The 19,277-nt window shown below is 55.5% G+C and overlaps 3 protein-coding genes and 2 non-coding genes across 7 annotated transcripts; 3 read left to right on the top strand and 2 right to left on the bottom strand.

The window, feature by feature from the left end:
- Window positions 1–279: 279 nt before the first annotated feature.
- Window positions 280–2,942, bottom strand: CALML4 (calmodulin like 4). 2 transcript variants are annotated; one of them, XM_040706397.2, is made up of 5 exons: window positions 2,889–2,942; window positions 2,764–2,794; window positions 1,704–1,844; window positions 1,112–1,288; window positions 280–569 (listed from the first exon to the last, which is right to left on the bottom strand). In XM_040706397.2, exons 1-5 carry the CDS (start codon window positions 2,889–2,891, stop codon window positions 472–474), a joined length of 450 nt encoding a protein of 149 aa, XP_040562331.1. In that variant the 5' UTR covers window positions 2,892–2,942; the 3' UTR covers window positions 280–471. The 2 variants fall into 2 exon arrangements, with proteins under 2 accessions (XP_040562331.1, NP_001264558.1); NM_001277629.2 differs by having other exon boundaries at window positions 1,112–1,300.
- MIR12217 (microRNA mir-12217) lies at window positions 2,874–2,959 on the top strand. The gene has a single exon (NR_161969.1). It is a non-coding gene; the product is annotated as a microRNA mir-12217 (primary transcript).
- Window positions 2,960–3,710: 751 nt separating this feature from the next.
- Window positions 3,711–10,089, bottom strand: CLN6 (ceroid-lipofuscinosis, neuronal 6, late infantile, variant). Its single transcript, NM_001277628.2, has 7 exons — window positions 9,930–10,089; window positions 8,750–8,864; window positions 8,086–8,184; window positions 6,094–6,282; window positions 5,919–5,974; window positions 5,429–5,551; window positions 3,711–4,091 (listed from the first exon to the last, which is right to left on the bottom strand). The coding sequence occupies exons 1-7, from the start codon at window positions 10,010–10,012 to the stop codon at window positions 3,803–3,805; spliced, it is 954 nt and encodes a 317-aa protein (NP_001264557.2). The 5' UTR covers window positions 10,013–10,089; the 3' UTR covers window positions 3,711–3,802.
- On the top strand, window positions 9,403–19,164 carry FEM1B (fem-1 homolog B). Of its 2 annotated transcripts, none has more exons than NM_001396411.1 (2): window positions 9,403–9,637; window positions 16,103–19,164. In NM_001396411.1, exons 1-2 carry the CDS (start codon window positions 9,582–9,584, stop codon window positions 17,736–17,738), a joined length of 1,692 nt encoding a protein of 563 aa, NP_001383340.1. In that variant the 5' UTR covers window positions 9,403–9,581; the 3' UTR covers window positions 17,739–19,164. The 2 variants fall into 2 exon arrangements, with proteins under 2 accessions (NP_001383340.1, NP_001025724.2); NM_001030553.2 differs by lacking the exon at window positions 9,403–9,637 and adding an exon at window positions 12,436–12,713.
- On the top strand, window positions 15,790–15,889 carry MIR6550 (microRNA 6550). Its single transcript, NR_105416.1, has one exon. It is a non-coding gene; the product is annotated as a microRNA 6550 (primary transcript).
- Window positions 19,165–19,277: the final 113 nt, after the last annotated feature.

A 19,277-nucleotide genomic window follows, 5' to 3' on the forward strand; every position in this document is an offset into this window, starting at 1 on the left:
TGCTGCGGAGATGTGGTGTGCTGCAGGAGGGGAGAATGAGAACTGTCACACTTTGAGGCTGGCAGTGTCCCCTGCAGCCAGCACGCATCGTGCCCAGCAGAGGATGCATCCCTTCTGCATGCAGCGGTGCTGTTGGCAGCGCTGTGATGGCAGCATCTGGCTGGGAGCTCTGCTGCTGGGTCAGGCTGCGGGGCCTGGCGGGGTGAGCACAGCAGGACATGGCTGTAGGTCTGCTGTGTGATAAGAAGTGTTGTGAAGCACGATGCTTTTGCCACAAGGGAACATCACACCTCATTTATTTAAATATCAGCTCGCGTTTTGTGAGGTGGGGTCCTGGGAAGTGCAGCCAAGGCAGCCCCTGGGTTCCCAAAGGCAAACGGTGGTTCCTTTGATGGTGATGAGAAGGTGATGAGGAAAGATGGAGTGAGGAGAAGTTGCAGGTCTTGCTGCTAGCAGAAACCCTTCCTGCTGTCAGTAATCGGCTGCAGGGAGACAAATGGTGCGGGTGAACTCTTCGTATTTGATTGTTCCATTTGGTCCGATCTTGGCTTCTTTCAGCAGGTCATCGACTGCAAGGAGACAAAGGGAAACACAAGGCTAAATTTGAGCTTGGGTGCAGGTTAGTGGTATTGTGCTGCTTGAAAGAAGAACGTGGGATGGGGTTGGAGTCGGTCGGAGGTGCCATCCAGTCTGTGGTTACTGGACCTAGGTGTGCTCTTGGGAGCAGGCTGCAGCACTCCGCTCCTCCTCTCGAAGGGAACATCCTGCTGGTGTCATGAATTCCTTAATTGAAAAATCATGAGTGATTCTCAGAACACTTAGAAGTAATATGGGGAGGGGAGAAGGGGCCGGTTCTCATTGGGTCAACGTGCATTGAGTTACAGCACAGCTGAGGTGGGATGGGGTCTGTTCAGCATCGGGTGCGTTTAACTGCTGTCCTTCTGCAGGGAAAGCCATTGTTGAGCAAACAGCTCCAAACCAGGACCGGGTCCCGGTGGTGGTGGCCGTGGGGTGGCAGCAGCATGGTGAGCCGTGTAATTGGAAGCAGCGCGCTAATGAGGCTATGGGCTATGGACGGGGATGGGGAAGGGGAGGAGCGGAGCCGCCGTACCCTCCTCCTCGGACAGTTTCTCCCCCAGTCGTGTCAGCTTTGCCCGCAGCTCAGCGGCGGAGATCAGCCCTCGCTTCTCCCGATCGATCATGGCCAGCGCAGTCAGGATCTCCTTCTCGGGCTCCTCCTGCTTCATCTGCCTGTACATGATGTTGAGGAAGGTGGAGAAGTCCAGCTCTGCATTGCGCTCTGGCAGAAGGAGAGCACGTGAGAAGGGCTCAGCTCCGGGGTAGTTCTACCACCTCCCGCATCCCTCATCTTCCCTTCTTGAGGCTCCTGGTTTTTGTCTGAAGGGGGAGCGCTGCCGGTAGCTCTTATGGCCCACAGCCCACATACAGCTGTTCTCTTTTGCCCAGCCTGGGGCTCCCCCCTCTATGCGCCAGCTGCTGGGGTGCACAGTGACACACAGCCCCCTCCTCCTCTCCCATCATCTCCCAACCCCAGAAAATCTACTTTTTAACCAAAACATACCCCCAGCCACCCTCTGGCAGCATCAGCCAGCTTCGCTCCCTGTGCCCCTCCTCTCAGACCCATTTTAGGACGTGTGTTCAGGATTCACGGGCTGATTTGGGGCTGTGTGTTTGGGACTCACCGATCTTGTGCAGGTGCAGGTGCCGCTGCGCCTCAGCCGGAGTGGGGCTGACCCCCAGGCAGCGCATCACAGCCAGCAGGTCTGCAGCCCTGATCTTCCCTTTGTGGTTCTTGTCGTAGAGCGAAAAGCACTCCTTGAACTCTAATTAAAAGCCAGAAGTCTCTATTATGGCAAAGGAGGGGATCAGGTGGCTGCGTGGGGTGTCTCCTTACCCTGTGGTGCAGGGAGGGGGAGGACTGAAGTCAGGGATGGGGCGGTGGGGGTGGGGTTGAGGATCCTGGAGGATCTTTTCCAACCTCCACCACTCTGTGGTTCTATGTCCAGGTAAATGGCCTTAGGTTGTGTTTGGGTTGGATAAAGAGGAGCAATTTCTTCTCCAAAAGAGCAGTAATGCACCACTACGGTAATGCTGCCCTGGGAGCAGGGGGTTCCCTGTCCCTCAGGGCGTTCAGAACTGTGGTGCTGTGGCACTGAGGGCTGTGGGTATGGTTGGGGTGGACTGGGTTGGGGTTGGGCATCTTGGAGACCTTTTCCAACCTCAGAGAATTTGTGATTCCGTTATCAAAGTGCCCAAGGTAACTAAAAGTCCAGACTTGCCAAGCAGGAAGGGATGGAGCATGGCACGACCCCCCCAGCCCCCCCTCCCTGCCCTCCTACAGGCGTTGGGTCCTGGTGGGGCCGCGGCCCCGGCTCCCCCCGCTGCGATCCCGCTGAGCAGATTGCCCATAATACTCTTATTGCATTGCAGCACTGCTGTGCACACCCTCCCCCCTTCCCCAACCCCCTCCTCGGGGCCCCTTCCGCGGGAGGGGGGGTCCCTGGTTACCCCCCCACGGCTGGCAGCCGGGTTTGTCCCTTTGCACCCACCGCAGCTGAAACCTTTCTGCCTACGGTGGCTCCTCCAGGCCCTGCACACCCCGTGGGGGAAGTGGGGCGGGGGGGGTGGCTGTGGTTCTGCGGTGGGAGAGGAGATTGCTCGGAGAAAAAGGAGGGGGCAGCACGCCCTGCTGCGTCGGTCTGCTAATGGGAAGTAGTAATAATCGTAATAATAAATACATACCATTAATTTGATCCTGGGACAGAAACTTGGCCTGCAGGGAGGGAGAGGAGAAAAACAGAAAAGAACCAAAACTTGAACATCGTTCCGGGGACGCGGCGCCGCGCGGTGCCCCCCCGCCCCCTCACCATGGCGGAGCTCCGCGGGTCGCACTGCGCGGCGCGGAAGGGCCGAAGTCCGCCGGGCGGGGCGGGGAGGGCTGAAATAACACCCGGAGCGGCGCGGGAGGCGGAGGATGGGGGGGGTCGGGTGGTTCTGCCGGGCTTTTCTCTCTCCTTTTTCTTTTTTCTTCTCTTTTTTTCCTCCTTTTTTCTTCCTTTTTCTTCTTTTCCTTCCTTTTCTCCCCTTTTCCTCTTTTTTTTTCCTCTTCCCCCCTCCCCCCTCTTTTTCATTTTTCTCTTTCTTTTCTTCTCTTTTATTTTCCTTTTTTTTTTCTTCCCCCTTTTTTTTTCTTATTTTTTTCCTCCTTTTTTTCCCTCCTCTTTTTTCCTCTTTTATTTTCCCTTTTTTCCTCCTTTGTTTTTCCCCCCTTCTTCTCTTCCTTTTTTGAGGGTTTTCTATAAAAATGCTGAATGGACGTTACAGCTCACCCCCAAATCATTATTCCCACATATGAATGTATCATAACAAGTCATGAATAAGCAGTAAACCAAAGTGCAAGAATATAGTTTAGGATAATACATTGACACATTGTAATGCATCACAGAATGGTTGGGTTGGAAGGGACCCCAAAACCCCCCGATGTGAGCTCAGCTCAGTCTGCCCAGAGCCCCACCAGGGGTGGGCACAGCAGCAGCCCCCAGCCCTGAGCTCCACCCCCAGCACTGTTCCAGCACAGCCACATCCCCCCCTGCAGCCCCCACTCCACGAGGACGCAGCTCCATCAGCTGAGCACTGCATGTGGGCTCCCAGCAAAGCCCCCCAGCTGACAGCATTCACCTTGCAGCCAATGTCGGGCAAAGGATTTATTGGAAATACCTCTACATTAGAAAAACTAGATTTTATTTCTTTTTTTCTTTGATTCGCTCCGAAATATCAAAACCTATAAACCCTCCTTTGCCGCGTGGAGGTTGCTCATGTGCAGGGTGTAAAAAGCCCACGGCTCGGGGATGTAAATCACCCCAGGGTACTTCTTCCTGAGGGTTTTGTCATTCCACAGCCACACCACCCACACAGCAATCAGCACCAAGGTGATGATGAACGAGTAGAAGAGGAAGAGCCCGTTGCTGTCCAGCACCAGTCCTTTGCGCTTCTGGTGCATCACCAAAGCCATCATGGCGAAGAAAGTGAAGATGTAGAGGATGAAGATCTGCCCCTCGGTCACGAGGTACCTGCAAAGCAAAGCACCTGTGGTGTGCACCCCAAAACCCATGCCAGCCAGCAACGTTGTCCAAAGGGTTTGTATTGACGGTAGGAGCCCGTTGCAAGCACCCTACAACGTTTTTCCCCCATTAAAGCAGCTGTTTGGGTTGGCGTTCTCCCTGCTTGGCTCCAAATGGGATACGTGGCACTTGTCAGCCCAGAAATCCATTTCTCCACACTGTGGAGCAGAGAAATGGCTGTGGTGAGTCCTGAAAGCTTAAGGCAAAGGTTGGTAGGGGAGGGGGGGAGTGGAGCTCTCACACTTCCCTCGCTCTGATTCATGTCTATGGGAAATGGGGAGGATTTGGTTCTTGTCAGTGGTAAATAGTGAGGATTTGGTTCTTGCCTATGAGAAATAGGAAGGATTTGATTCCTATACATGGGAAACCTGAGGAACTGTTACCCACAGCTGGTTACCTATTTGTTTTCTTCTGCACCACGCAGAACCATGAGTGTAAATCAGGGTGCTGCACTCACCTGGGAGAGCACAGAGAGGCAGCAAACTCATGGGGAGCATCAGAAGCCACGTATTGTTTTGGGTATCAGCCCCCAGGAGCCCATGGGGTGGGGGTACCCATGGATGCCTCCTTGTAGGGAGCTGTGCTGAGGATTGGTCGGGTGCTGGTGGGTGGAACTGCACTCAGTGCATCTTCAATTGTTTTCCTTGGAATGGCAGAGACTCGGCTGATGTATTTAAAGGCAGAGCAGGGGGGTAAGTGGGAACTGACCGAATCATCCTGATGATTTTGACGATCAAAAATTAATTTACTGTATGAGAACAGCCTCAGCAGGGGTCAAAGCCACAGGCGCAGCCACTGACAATGAATGGGAAGTTGTTTGGCTGCCATCAGGAAAGCTGTCTGGGAAGAGGAGGCTAATGAAAATGGGAAATAAATAAGACCTCTCTCAAAAGGCCATTTAGCCCTGCAGGACGTGGTGGTGTACATCCCTGTGCTGCAGGGAGACTGTCACCAGGAGCACCCCAACGCCATGCAGATCTGTCTGCCTACAGCACGGGGGGGTTGGGAGCTCAGGCTGCAGCTGTATGGACTCTGTGCTGGGATTCCTAAGGAACAGAGCAGCAGGAAGAGCAAGGGGTGCCAGCAGGTGGGGCTGGGACAGCTGTGCCAGCGGGGGGAGCAACACAATGGGTGACCAAACACCCCAAATAAGGGCAGGGACACGCAGTGCCGAAGTGGTCCCAGCTCTCAAAGGCCCATTGAAAAGAGACCTGTTTGGATTTTCCAGGCTGGCACAGGAGCTGCAGCTCTGCCCTGGTGCCCTCAGACCCCCAGTAATTACTCACCAGTAATAGAGGCTGCTCGGCCCTGTCAGCAGCAGCGCAGACATTGGCATCCTGCTCTCATCCTCGTCGGGTGTGAAGCAGCCGGTGAAGTATATGAAGAGGATCAGGAAGAAGGGGATGTACCTGGGGGCAGAGGCAGCCTGAGGTGAGTTTGGGGCTCAGAGCCCTGTGTTGTCCCCCTCCTCCCCCCACTGTGACCATTCATGAGTGTGATCATCTGAACAATTAAGCGGGGCGGTGGTGGTCGTTGTTTTACATTTGTGCAGCAGAACTGTCAGTGAATCTGCAAAGAGGGGGGGGGGAACAGCGCAGCTCCGCTGCTCCCCACGGCTGCACGTCCCCAGAAAGACAGGGATCAAAAGAAGCTGGCAGAAACGGGCAGCACTTGGAGGGAGAGACCCCTGCGAGCACCCCAGCAGAGGGCACTGAGCAGCTCTGCCCCTCAACGCATCGTTCTGAGCCCTCCAGACTGACAGTGCAAAGCGCTTACCACATCGAGTGACCCAAATACTCGTCGTAGTAATACAGCAGCTCAAAGGAATCAATCTGCAATGCAACGGAACAGATTTAAAAGGGCAGAGAGGGCACGGCACGCTCCAAAATAAGAACAAGCAGTGATGATGATGATTAATTTTTTAAGCCCCGGTGTAAAGAAGCGGCGTTACCAGCGTCTCTGGCTTCAGGTTCCTGATGATGGGGTTCTCCCTGACGGACAGGTGGTGCTGATACCCACTGAAGATGAGGCGGTGGTTGACGGAGTCCCCCACCAGGTGGATGCTGGCGCCCATGACGAATGTGATGATGCTGACGTACACCATGGATCGTGGCAGCGTCTTTGGGGAGCGCTCGATGAGCTGACAAAGGAGACATTGAGCGGTGAGGGGGGACAAAGCGACGCTGTGACAAATCCATCCCTCCCCCGCTTTGCAAAAGCCACCCACACCACGCAGAGGTCCGCAGAAAAGCGCAGCTTTCTGTTCCCAGCATGCATCCCATCCCTTTTTGGGATGATAAAGCACGTTTTGGGGCACTCACACCTGAGTCACTGCTCACACTGAGCCACGGCCCCCAACCGGGACTCCCAACCAGGACAGCCAGCAGTTCCTTCCCAGCCGTGACCAAAAGCATGGTTCACCAGCCACAAAGCAGCAGCTGCTGGCTCTCCTCCCCTCGTGCTTCCAGCAGCCTCTCTGTGCCCTCCAGCGGTGAGAGGGACCTCCCGCACTGCTCTCCCCTGTGCTGCACACCCATCCCTGTGCAGAGGGTCTGCAGGGGGCCCTGCTGGGTTGTTGGATCTCTTCCTAATGGAAGTGGATCCCTCCCTCACTGCTCCTGAAGCGGAGCCCTCGCTCATTTCAGCCCACCCGGTGTGGGCAGGGAAGTGCTGTCCCTCACAGCCTGGGGATGGGGAAGGTCTCAGAGCCCACCAGCGGGAGATATGGCAGTGTTGGACCCAGCAAGCCCTGCGCTGCCAAAGCAGCTTTGCAGCCCTTCCTCTGCACAAATGCGGAAAAGCTCCTTATTTGTATTTAATTCTGAGGCTTAACTTTCCCTCTCTCTGACTGCTGCCACTGTCAGACGGTTCGGGGAGGGGAGCACCGGGCTCAGGGAGCTCCCATCTGGTGCAGAGAGAACGGCAGAGATGTCCTTCAGGGGGACACGGGGTGACCACAGCAGCAAACTGTGACCTATGGAGCACTGAGCTCCCAGAAGCCAGCAGTGCCCCTCAGGACAGCTCACACCGAGTGTGACAGTGCTCACAGCCCCACCATGACTGCGACTGAGCGTTCCTTTCCAGCCCCAATGGAGTTTAATCACTCCCAAACTCAGGAGAGAACCATTTCTATCTCGGGACATAATTCAATTCCTGGCTAACGAAGGCTAAAATACATTTATAATTGCTTTCTTGTATCTGCTGGCTGCCAAGTGTTTCATAGGAAAAGACTCCCAGTGACAGGGCAGTCCGTAACCTGAAAATGTGGCTGCAGGATCTGGAGGCTGCATGAATTTGAGCTACAGACACAACTCCAATGCTGAACAGAGAGTGTAATTAAGCACTGAACAACTTAGGAAACCTGCTGCAGTTCCAGCTGCCCCATAAGGTCTGGGTGGGTGTTGTCTTAACAATGCACTCTGGGGCGAAGAGCTTTGGTTCTGAATGTGGAGCTCAAGGGTGCAGCGACGTGCTTTTACATGCAGGAAGCACGTGAGCAAGCAAAGGGATTTCTCCCGGGCTCCGACTTCTGCAGCCTTCTCCTTGAATCAGAGCTTCTGTCAGAGGCTGAGCCGTGTGGGTGCAGAATGCGGTCAGACCGGGTTTGTTCCAGCTGATGGCACACGGACGGGGAAAGCAGCCTGAGTGCCACGAGTCCACAGCCACCAAACTGCCTCAAAGCAGGAGAAAAAGCCTCAAAAGCCCCATCTGTGGCTTACGGCCGGCGGCTGGGGAATTGCTGGAAAGAAAACAGTTTCCAGAGTGCAGAAAGGTGGGGAGGTGGTTGTGGGCTGCACGGAGGTGGGCACTGCCTCAGTCCTGAGCAGCCACCATCCTCAGTTCCGTCTGCAGGAGGGCTCAGTGGTGGTTGGTGAGTGGTTTCACCTGAGGAGAAGTGCCACTTGCCCTGCTTTTACAGCTGGCAGCGTTAAGGATGGTTTACCTTTAGCAGAAGAAACGGTGTTATAACATTGTAAGCCATGTGGAAATAATCTCCAGCACTCGGTTTGTTCAGGGGAAACCACTCCAGCGGCAGGATTATCTGAGGAGAGGGGGAGAAAGATGCATCAGTGCACCCCTGTGGCCCAGCTTGCTGTTATCACACCTTGCTTTGGAACCACTCACAGCCCCACACCTGCTTTGGGACGGGGATAGAGCAGAGCTTGGCTCGGGGCTATGGCTGCTGGCCTGTGGCCTGGTGGCCAGCTCTGTGACGCTTCACGTTGCTGTTAATAATGACACTGGGGAGCTCTCCTCGTAGGGCGCATCCCTGCTGCCACCATTGGGACGCAGGAGCTGAAGGAACAGCGTGGTCGAATCTCAGCTGTGCACTCCTGCAGTGCTGAGAAAGCACCGAGGAACCCAACAGCAGTGGATCTGTGCTAACGTGCTGTCCTGTTCAGGTGCCAGCACTAAAAAACCTCATTTTTAGGGCAAAGACCCCTAAAAAAACCCCTGGCACGTGCTATATGGAAAGCAAAAGCCCCACGCTCAGGATACGCAGGCAAAGGAACAGGGATGAGCAGCAGAAACATCACAGGTGTTATGAAAAAGTAAACCTCTGGGGCTGGGGATGCACGGGCACGGCTCTGCCACCCCCAGCTCACCATGGCGATGGGACGGCCGAAGTCCAGCACCCAGTTCTGCAGTGTGAAGTAGAACCAGAGGTCGAGGTGGAACGGGGAGGTCTTGGAGGTGTCCTCGTTCTTTGCTGCCCCATGCCTGGTAGGGACAGAAGGAGAGATCAGCCCCGCGGGGATGGGGAAGGCAGGAGAAGGCTGCAGGGCTGCGTGCCCGGCCAGAGCCTGTGCTTTGCTGCTGGGTGGGTTGGGATCAGTGGGGTATGTACAGAGCTGGGGCTCTGAGCAGAGGAGGAGGCAGCACGGAAAGGTAAAGCATCAGGAATAAAAACCCACACGTCCCTTACGAAGGCTCTTCCCAGCTGAGGTGGGAGCACCAAAGCAGGATGCAAAGCCCGAATGCTGAATTAAATGCAACTATTTTTAACTTCCGTGTGACAAAACAAAGCTCCCACCGCGCTTCCAATGCTTAAAAAAAAAAGAAGTGTGCAATGCTACCAAAGTACCCAATGTAAAAAAGTATCGGATGCGAGAAAGTATCCCTGCCCCGCGGAGCTCCTGCACAGGGGTGGTCCGGCAATGCCCTCACCTTCATCCTTGGCTCTCAGGCTCATCCAACGCCCTACCCCTGCAGAGCCGCCCCACCGAGCCCATTCCTCCAGGCAGCCCTCCGCCCCCCCAGACTTCACCTCCCTCCAACGAGGGGACGCAGCTGCTTTAGGGCCAAGGTGCCACGTGCTCTTTTGGGGCGCTGAGAGCAGCAGAGTCCCGAGCTGAGCACGGGGCTGTGGGATGGATGGCGGTGCCCTGGAGGGTCGGGATGAGCCCGAGAGAGCGGTGGTTCCCTTAAGAAGTTACCATGAAGTCGCGGACACCCAACCGCCCGGGATGCCCCGGAGCACTGCAGCATCTCGGGTAAGGCGGTGGTACCCGCGGAGCGCAGGAGCTGGGCCGGGGGGGGGACTACGTGGGGCTGGGGGGGCCCATAAGGATCCGGGGGGCGGTCAGGGTGATGTGTGTAGGGGGGGAGCTGCGTGGAGCCGGGCATCCGATACAGCCAGCATGGGCTGGGGCGGGGGGTCAGGAAGACGCGGGCAGGGGCGCTGCGGGTGATGCTGCGGGGATCCCAGGGATGGTGCCGGGAGTTATGGGCACGACGGGCCGCCCCTGTGCCCGTACCCCCCCCGCACCCTTCCCCGCCGCTCACCTGCCCGCGTAGAGCGGCCCGGAGGGCTGCGGGGAGCCCGGAGCCGCCGCCGGGAACGGCCGCCGCCGCGCCGAGCCCTGCATGCGCCCCGCCTGGCCCGGCCCGGCCCGGCTCGGCTCGGCTCGGCTCAGCCCGGCACGGCGCCGTGCGGTGCTGCTCCGCCCGGGCCCCGCCTCGGCGCTGGGGGAGGGCGGGCGGCTGCGCGGCTGCGGGCGGCGGGGGGGAGCGGGGGGAGCGGCCGGGGGGAGCCGGGGCTGCGGGTCGTCGGAGCGGCTGTTATCGGCTTCGTTATTGCGACTCTTCGTATTTGTGTTCTGTTTCGTTTCGTTATTGTTACGTTCGTTGTCGTTTTTATTGTTTTTTTTTTTTTTTTTTGCTGCGATAGTTTTTAATTATTTGTTGCAAACGGTGATGATTGCCGTCTCTGTGACCCCCCCGTCCCCCCCTTCGTGCACCTTGGTACGGGGAGCAGCCGGCCAGCATGCTGCTGCTGCCTCTGCACGCGATGCTGCCCTGCAGGATGAGTGCCAGGGCTGAAATCCAATGGTTCAGCCCCAAAACGGGGAGCGGGCACCGCTCTGTGGGCACAGCACCGCCCTCCTGCCTCCTCCAGCTATCAGAGCGGGGAGATAACACACAGAAAACCCTCCAAGCCCACAGTCGTCCCCTGTATTCCACGCAGAAAATTTGGGCAGCTTGCTTTATTTCCCTGTCCAAAGCGTGCTCAGATAACCCCTGCTATTTTTAAATAGAGGAAAGAGAGAGAGACGATATTTAACCCCTTAAGTGCTCGTTAGAAATAAAACCCTATTGGTCCCGAAGTGCCCCCACACCACATGCACTGATGCGAGTCCTCACCCGGCCAAGGAAATGAGATTTGGAAGTGGGAAAAGGCTGACGGAGTGCAAACGCTGCCTCACACAATTGGCGGCTCGTTTTAAACACAGGGCTTAATGGAAAGGTCAGGGAGCAGCGCGGCTGAGCCACAGGTCGGGCACATCGCCGTCAGCGAATCATCAGCCATGGACAGAGCTGCAGTGCGGGCACAAAGCGTGTGGGTGTAACCCGGTGAGTCAGGAGGTGCTGATCAGAGTCACAGAGCTGCCAAGCTTGGAAAAGGCCTTAAAGATCACAGGGCTCTAAACGTCCTGATGCTGCCTTCTGTGCGCATGGCTCCTGTAAATGCTGCTGGGCTGGGACGACAGGGCTCTCTTTGCAAAGTATGAGGCTGGAGGTGTTTGCAGGCTGTGCCGCAGCTTCTGTGCTGATGAACTGTGGTCCTGGCAGCACCGAGCATGGCACAAGTGGCTGCGATGAGGCTGCAGAATGGATCTGGGTTCTCCCTTCACCACCCTCCACGCACTGAGGAGCACGGCTTTTGCTGGGGATGCGAACACCCCGCAAAGCGGAGGGGATGGCGGAGGTAACGGAGAAGAACTCCACTTACACTCACCGTGAACTCATCATGTCGGGCACAGCTCGGGCTGCGTGAAGCCGATCCCCATTGACTGAACACCCCGACCCCTCTCCTCGGGGCTCCTTTTGGTGACTGCCCGCAGCGCGGCCGGGCCACACTGCCATGCATAATGCACACCGCAGCCCACGCACAGCTCCGGTTGCATGGCTCTCCATTAATTCTTTATCGGGCTGATACCGGATCCCCTTCAGGACAATGGGGCGCAGCAGACGGGCTGCGTGTTGGTATGGGCTGTCTGTCACTGTGCTCATCGTGCCCTCGCTCGTGCCCCACGGGGACCCCAGGCCGCAGGGGGAGCTAGGGGGATTCTGAGGCGTTCTGCTGAGGGCACGGTGGGAGGGATGGCACCGGGGAGGAGGCTCTGTGGGACGGGGCACGCACACACCTGTGTGGGCCCTGCTGCAGATGGGCTCGTAAAGCTGCTGGCAACTTTAAACCACACGTGACTTCAAGCCAAACGCAGCACCAAGGGGCCTACCCCGAGGCCGGGCTGCCCCCGCCGAGCGGGCTGAGGGAGACCCCGCGACGGGCAGCGGGGAGCGGCGCTGGGGTCGGGGGAACGATAGAGTGCGCAACGCGGAACGTCCGCGCGCGGCTCCCTGTTTCCGGAGGGACAACGAAGGAGACGCGCAGCGCTCACTTCCGGTTTCGCTTCCGGAATCGGGGGCGGAGCGGGCGCGAGAGCCCCGTGCCCGGCGCGCGCCCCGTTGGGCCCTTCCGGCGACCCGTAGCGGTGCGCCGCTCCTCCCGCGCCCCCTCCCAGCCCACCCCGCGGCGCCTCGGGCTGCGGGTTCGCGTCCCGGCCGGGGGCGGCGGCGCCGCGATGGGTCGCGGGTGAGGAGGAGGAGGAAGAGGAGGAGGTGGGCGCTGGGGCTGCCCCGCCTCGCCGCCGGGCCCGGGGGGCGGCTGGCCCCGAGAGGGCCGCATGTGCCCCCCGCCGGGCCCCGAGGCAGGACGGAGCGGGAGGCGGAGGGAGAAGCGGCCCCGGCGGCCGCGGGCAGGCCCGAGCGGGGCCGGCCGGGCCGGCGGGGCCGCAGCCGGGAGGAGGAGGAGGCGGCGATGGAGGGGCTGGCGGGGTACGTTTACAAGGCTGCGAGCGAGGGGCGAGTGCTGACCTTGGCCGCGCTGCTCCTCAACCGCTCCGAGAGCGACATCAAGTACCTGCTGGGCTACGTCAGCCAGCACGGCGGGCAGCGCTCCACCCCGCTCATCATCGCCGCCCGCAACGGCCACACCAAGGTGGTCCGCCTGCTCCTCGAGCACTACCGCGTGCAGACCCAGCAGACCGGCACCGTGCGCTTCGACGGGTACGTGGGGCCTGCCGCCCGATGCCTGGGGCCCGGCACCGGGCCTGGTGGTGGTGGTTGGATGGGGCCTGTGCTGCTTCTGCTCACGGTGTGTCTGGGCCCCGCGTTGGGCCTGGTGGTGGTTTGTCCAGGGCCTGGTTGTGGTGTGCGCACCGCCTGTCGTGGTTTGTCATAAGGAGTCTCGCGTGCGTCTGTTGGAGCGTTCTGGGGCCACAGAAATGACCCGAGGGGTGGGACGCCTCCCCTCAGAGAGAGCTGGGGCTGCTCAGTGTGGGGAAAAGAAGGCTCCGGGGAGAGCTGAGAGTGGCCTTTCGGCATCTGAGAAGGAAGGGCGCAGACTCTTCAGTGCGGTCTGTGTGATAGGACAAGGGGAAATGGTTTCAAACTAAAAGAGTGGAGATTTTGGCTGGGTATAAGGAAAAAAAACTTGTTACGGTAAGACTAGAGAGGCGCTGGCACAGGCTGCCCTGAGAGGTGGTGGATGCCCCCTCCTTAGAGACACCCAAGGTCAGGCTGGAGGGGCTCTGAGCACTGATGGAGCTGTGGGTGTCTCTGTTCATTGCAGGAGAGTGGCAGCAGGTGACCTTTAAAGGTTCCTTCCAACTCAAACAATTTTGTGATTCTGTGGTGCTAATCTGTCCTGGGCACATCACAGTGTGTCCAGGGCCTGCACTGCACCTTGTCACCGTGTGTCTGGGGCCTATAATGTTGTGTCCAGGGCCAGCACCAGGCCGTAGCTGCCTGCTTGGCATTGCTCAGCTGGTGGCTGGGCTGTTGGGATGGGCATGGCACTGCTGTCCCAGGGGTGTAGCCACTTGATGCACCTTCACTACTTCAAGCTGAGATTGCAGGCAGGATTTTATTAGCTTGGTGGGCAGGTGGCTCCATATGCATTCTCCACCAGAGCAGCTTTTCTGTGACATCAGGCATTCTGTGACAGACCATGAGTAGGATGAGAGCGGGGTGGTGCCACCTGCTTGCTTCAGGTGAGGCTTTTTCCATTCCAGCCTGGATAAGAAGCAGCTTCCTCACTGCTGGGGGCCATATGGGGTGGCAGGGAGGAAAACGTGATGGTTTAGGGCGGGAGCTGTGGTGAGGAACATGGGCATTGCCCGGGTGCTGTGTGACAGGCAGGATGAACGCTTGTGGTTTGCTCCTGGTCTGGGGAGATGTGGCCAGCCTGCTGCAGAAAGCCTGTTTCTGAATAGATTTTAGTCTCTTAACAGAGCTCTCTTAACAGCAAGTGAGCGTTACATCTGTTCTGTTTGGTGTTGAACTAGTGCTGTTTGTCCTCATGTTAAACCTTCAGGCCGTTGTGCTCCCACGTTCCTTTGCTTTGCTGTCACGAGCTTCATTACCTCTCTTGTTTTTAAAGTCTCTCACAACTCTTGTCAAGTATACTTGCCCATATGTCATTCTTAAAGCCAAGGCTGACTAATCCTGAAGGTCCATTTACCCTTTGAGTAGCTTCAGGTTCAGCAGGTAGCTGGCTGTGTGCTGGCACAGAAAGGTGAGCTCCCATCAGATACTGAGAGGTCCCCCCGTATCTCTCATCTGGCTCCTGCCTGCTGAGCTGCAGTGATGTCAGTGCAGCTCCACCTAACCCAGGGGAAGGCTGACTTGCTTCTTGCATGCTGAATGAAGGGGAAGGAACTGACTTCCGTGTGTGTGTGTGTGTGTTTTTTATCCCTCTTTCAGCCCTCTTTTCACAAGTAAAAGCTAGTTGAGAATACCTACTGGCGTGAGTGTCTGTCCTCATTTTAGATAAAAGAAGGGCCTGTGTTGACAGAAAGTGATAGAAGGGCTGTTGTCTCCCCTCTGCTGCTGGATTTCTCTCATGCTGTGCATTGACGGGATGCTGATCTGCTTGCCAGAGCCTCTGCCTGATGCAGATTAAAGGAGGTGTTGTTTGACTTACAATGGGCACAGTGTGCCATCACCTCTCCCCTGGCCTCAGTAGGAGTCGCAGCCTGGTGAGAAGAAAGGCAGCATGTGATCCCAGATCATGCTTGGCGTTGTATTCATTTTTGTGATAAGGTGGCCCAGAAACCCCCTTGTTTGGGCTCCAAGCTTTTGACTCGTAAAGATGGACCTGTAGTGCGTTAGTAATTTACCTTGTGTTCACTCATAGAGCCTGGATCCTGATTTACTTCTGTAAAGTACTTTGATGTGGTTGTGTATGTGCAAAATAAGGAACTTCTTACTGGGAACAAAGGTAGCCACATCTGTTATGTAGACATCTCTGCGTGCCAGGGCTCTTAAGTGGCCTCTGAAGTGTTGTCTGGAGATGCTGGATTTACAAACAGGCAACCAGCTGTTTCTGTGGGGCTTTGTAAAGTGTTGAAAATTGCTGCTGAAGCTGAAAGTGAGCCGGTGTGTCTCCTGATATCTTAACACTGACAAATGTGGCTGCCTGGACGTATGGAAATAATAGGATGTTTGTCCCTCCTCTGTGATCCGGGCTGTGCCTTGAATGTATGTCACCCAGAGGGTGAGCTGTGTTTAAGTGCTGCTTCAGAGATGTAGGGGAACGGAAAGGACATCAGCCCGTGTATTTGTAGTTGCAGAAGGTGCTGAAGATAGAGGAATAAAAATGGCTTAAGGAGCTGTGAGGCTTTGCTGGAGTTAAGTGTCCCCATGCTTACGAGTGCCAGCGAGCTGTCTGCAAGGCTGTAATGCAAAGCAGAGCTCCAAAGCATTCCGGCTTAGAATAGCTTCCTCTTTTTAAAGTTTTATGATATTCCTCAAAGTCTGTTTGCTTTTTAACCCGATTGCTGGTCTGCTTTGCACTGTGGTCTCGAGGAATTGGCACAGCAGAAGGGGTGGCAGAGAGCACCCCTGTTGTCTGTCAGGGGCAGGGGACAAGTGAAGTGACACCAACTTCTTCATGCATGCTGTAGTTACACTGCTATTCGTGCCTGAATTCAAAGAGGTGGTTGTTTGTTTTTTTTTGTCAGCATGTAAACTTGCAGATAAAACTTAATCTGTTTCTTTAATGAGTTTCTGGCACGAGGGATGAAAGGAGTGGGAATTCCTGTCGCTGTGCTTCCGGAGACCTCCTCAGGCCGGGGCTGCAGCTTGCAGGTAGGAGCTTCAAAGCAGCCCAGGAAGCGCTGCTGCAAAACGTGGCTCCACCCTCGGCTGCTTTGAAGTTCCCACTTCCAGCACTTCTTCCTGCAGGAGGTCTCCGTGCTTGGTAAGTCTCTTGCTCTTTTACCTCGGCTATCCCGGTAAGTCTCTTTGCCTTCAGAAACAGGCTGGCTATAGAGTGTCTTCTGATGGCTAGGTGTGTTTTTTTGCCTGCTGCTCAGCTGTCTTTAAAAGATCCAGCACTCTGTTGAAAGAGCAGCCAAACGTTTAACTGCTTGTTGCTTGCTTTCTCTCTTCAGCTTTGTCATTGATGGGGCCACAGCCCTGTGGTGTGCAGCAGGAGCGGGGCACTTTGAGGTCGTCAAGTTGCTGGTCAGTCACGGCGCCAATGTGAACCACACTACGGTGACCAACTCGACTCCCCTGAGGGCCGCCTGTTTCGACGGCAGGTTGGACATTGTCAAGTACCTGGTGGAAAACAATGCCAACATCAGCATCGCCAACAAGTACGACAACACTTGCCTTATGATCGCAGCCTACAAGGGCCACACGGACGTGGTGAGGTATCTCCTCGAGCAGCATGCGGACCCCAATGCCAAAGCCCACTGCGGCGCCACGGCTTTGCACTTCGCGGCCGAGGCCGGCCACCTGGAAATAGTGAGGGAGTTGGTCAAGTGGAAGGCAGCAATGATGGTCAACGGCCACGGGATGACTCCTCTGAAAGTGGCAGCCGAGAGCTGCAAGGCAGACGTGGTGGAGCTGCTGCTGGCGCACGCCGGTTGCAACAGGAGAAGTCGGATCGAGGCGCTGGAGCTGCTGGGTGCCTCGTTTGCAAACGACAGGGAGAACTATGACATCATGAAGACTTACCACTACCTGTATTTAGCCATGCTGGAGAGGTACAGAGACAGCGAGAATATAATCGAGAAAGAAGTCCTTCCCCCAATCGAAGCTTACGGAAACAGGACGGAATGCAGAACTCCTCAGGAATTAGAGTCCATCAGGCAGGACAGAGATGCCCTTCACATGGAAGGCCTCATTGTGAGAGAAAGAATTCTGGGCTCGGACAATATCGATGTCTCTCACCCCATTATTTACCGCGGGGCTGTTTATGCGGATAACATGGAGTTTGAGCAGTGTATCAAGCTGTGGCTCCACGCCTTGCATCTGAGGCAAAAAGGCAACAGGAATACTCATAAGGATCTCCTGAGGTTTGCCCAGGTCTTTTCTCAGATGATACACTTAAATGAGCCGGTTAAAGCCAAGGACATCGAGAGCGTTCTGAGGTGCAGCGTCCTGGAAATAGAGCAAGGCATGTCCCGCATCAAAGCCACCCAGGACGCTGACATCCACACAGCCGTGGACAACTACGAATGCAATATTTTCACCTTCCTCTACTTAGTCTGCATCTCCACTAAGACCCAGTGCAGCGAAGAGGATCAGTCGCGCATCAACAAGCAGATCTACAACCTGATTCACCTGGACCCCAGGACGCGGGACGGCTCCACGTTGCTGCACCACGCCGTCAATTCCAGCACTCCCGTGGACGACTTCCACACGAATGACGTCTGCAGCTTCCCGAACGCCCTCGTCACAAAGCTGCTGCTGGACTGCGGTGCTGATGTGAACGCTGTGGACAACGAAGGGAACAGTCCTCTGCACCTCATCGTCCAGTACCACAGGCCCATCAGTGACTTCTTGACGTTGCATTCCATCATCATCAGCCTGGTGGAGGCCGGCGCCCACACAGACATGACGAACAAGCAGAAGAAAACTCCTCTGGATAAAAGTACCACGGGGGTGTCTGAAATACTCCTTAAAACTCAAATGAAGCTGAGTCTCAAGTGCCTGGCTGCCCGTGCGGTGCGGATCTACAACATCAGCTATCAGAACCAGATCCCCAGAACTCTGGAGGAGTTTGTGAAGTTTCACTAGGCTCCATAAAACCTTTCGTGGTGGTGCTATCCCATGCTGACATCAATTGCAGGCGACGGAATATGTGTGTATACACGGAGTTGTGTCTCTCTCTTCTTTCGTTCTGGTTCCTTTGGATTCAGTCTGCAGCCTCTGTTCTCACGCGGATCCTGGGGGGACAAAAGCCACGTGATTTTCCCGTAGTCAAATCTGGTGTTTGAGATTTTGGTCGTTGCTTTTAAGCACAAAAATAATGATGTCTTCTCCCTTGTTTTCAGAAACAAAAAGGAAAGATTCCCCATGTAAGTGGTGCAGAATATCTTGTTTCAAATCCGTATCTGCGCTGGTGGTGGCAGTCGGGTGCTCTGAGTAGTTCCGTACAAAGGCACCCCATTCACACTGCTCCTGAGGTTTTAAAACGTCTCCAAGTGAGGTAGGGAATAGAATTCCCTGGTGGTTACGTGGTTAATGTCTCAGCACACAGAGCAGCCCGTTGCTCTTATACCTCACAGTCCTGGAATGCCTTTCAGTTCATGCTGAAGATGTTGGTAACATCTTAAAAGCTTTTAATCTTCTTTTCTTTTTCATGACTTTCTGAACAGCAGTTATCAACAGCTACAGAAGTAAGGGATGCTCTGTTAGGAAATACAGGTTCAAGTTCACATGTGGTCTGTTCCTCTCGTAACAGTTGAAGTACAGAGCTCTTCATTGGCAATACTGTGGTAAGTATTGAGTGGCTCCTGGAGAACGAACTCGCACGTTGGTCAAAATGAGCCAGCACCGTGGTTTTATGGTTTCCCTTTATGCAGCTGAGTCCCTCACATATAAAGACCGTGCATGGATACCTAGGAGATGTATAGGGTATTTGTGTCTGTGTGTGTCCCAGCATTTCAAACCGCTTCTCACTTGTTTTGTTCCCATGCTCAACACGCACCTTTCTTGGACTCAAAGTGTAGAACTGCACTCTCAGATTCCAAATGCTGTATCTTCCTAACGGGGTCGTCGTCGCCAAAGAGAGTCTTCCTTCGGAGCGTGGTTCTGCTTGAAACTGCTTCCTCCAACACGCCTGGAGTCTGTGCCTCCCCACGTTGGACTTTGTGAGACTTTTCTCATCATTTTTACTCCTTTCGTTATGGAAATCTCTCTTAAAACTGATTTTTACAAAGAACTGTCCTATCCTAAGGTCTTCTATGGTAAGCAGCTGATTGTACAGTGGAAGTGCTGCTGCAGATGCTGTGGCAGTACTGTGTCGCTGGTCTCACCACCTCCTGGGAACTCTGTGGTTTTAAAAGCAGCTTTTTAACCCTCAGATGATGAAAGAATGTTCTGTAGGTTTGGGTTTTTTTTTTTTAAACAACTATCCGGGTAGAACTTCAAGGCGAGATTATGGCACACGTTTCTATTTGTATGACAAAGAAATAAACACTGAATGTGGGGTTGGTCTGCAGCTGGCTTTCTTTGTGCAGCAGCAGGAAGGGGAGCAGGGCTGAGGTGGGGGTGATACCACTGGCATTGGTGGTTGTGTCTCTTCAAAGTGCTTTAGAAATACATGGGCTTCTC

The sequence above is a fragment of the Gallus gallus genome, chromosome 10 (assembly GCF_016699485.2).
Source record: "Gallus gallus isolate bGalGal1 chromosome 10, bGalGal1.mat.broiler.GRCg7b, whole genome shotgun sequence".
NCBI lineage: Eukaryota > Metazoa > Chordata > Aves > Galliformes > Phasianidae > Gallus > Gallus gallus.

Coding starts and splice junctions, on each gene's coding strand:
- CALML4 (NM_001277629.2), bottom strand. Junction 1,301..1,703: donor CCTGCACCTGCACAAGATCG/GTGAGTCCCAAA, acceptor TCCTTCTGCCAG/AGCGCAATGCAGAGCTGGAC. Junction 570..1,111: donor GAAACTGTCCGAGGAGGAGG/GTACGGCGGCTC, acceptor GTCTCCTTGCAG/TCGATGACCTGCTGAAAGAA.
- FEM1B (NM_001030553.2), top strand. CDS start 12,466: ATGGAGGGGCTGGCGGGGTACGTTTACAAGGCTGCGAGCGAGGGGCGA. Junction 12,714..16,102: donor GGCACCGTGCGCTTCGACGG/GTACGTGGGGCC, acceptor TTCTCTCTTCAG/CTTTGTCATTGATGGGGCCA.
- CLN6 (NM_001277628.2), bottom strand. CDS start 10,012: ATGCAGGGCTCGGCGCGGCGGCGGCCGTTCCCGGCGGCGGCTCCGGGC. Junction 8,865..9,929: donor GGGCCGCTCTACGCGGGCAG/GTGAGCGGCGGG, acceptor TGTCCCTACCAG/GCATGGGGCAGCAAAGAACG. Junction 4,092..5,428: donor CCGAGCAGCCTCTATTACTG/GTGAGTAATTAC, acceptor TTTGCTTTGCAG/GTACCTCGTGACCGAGGGGC.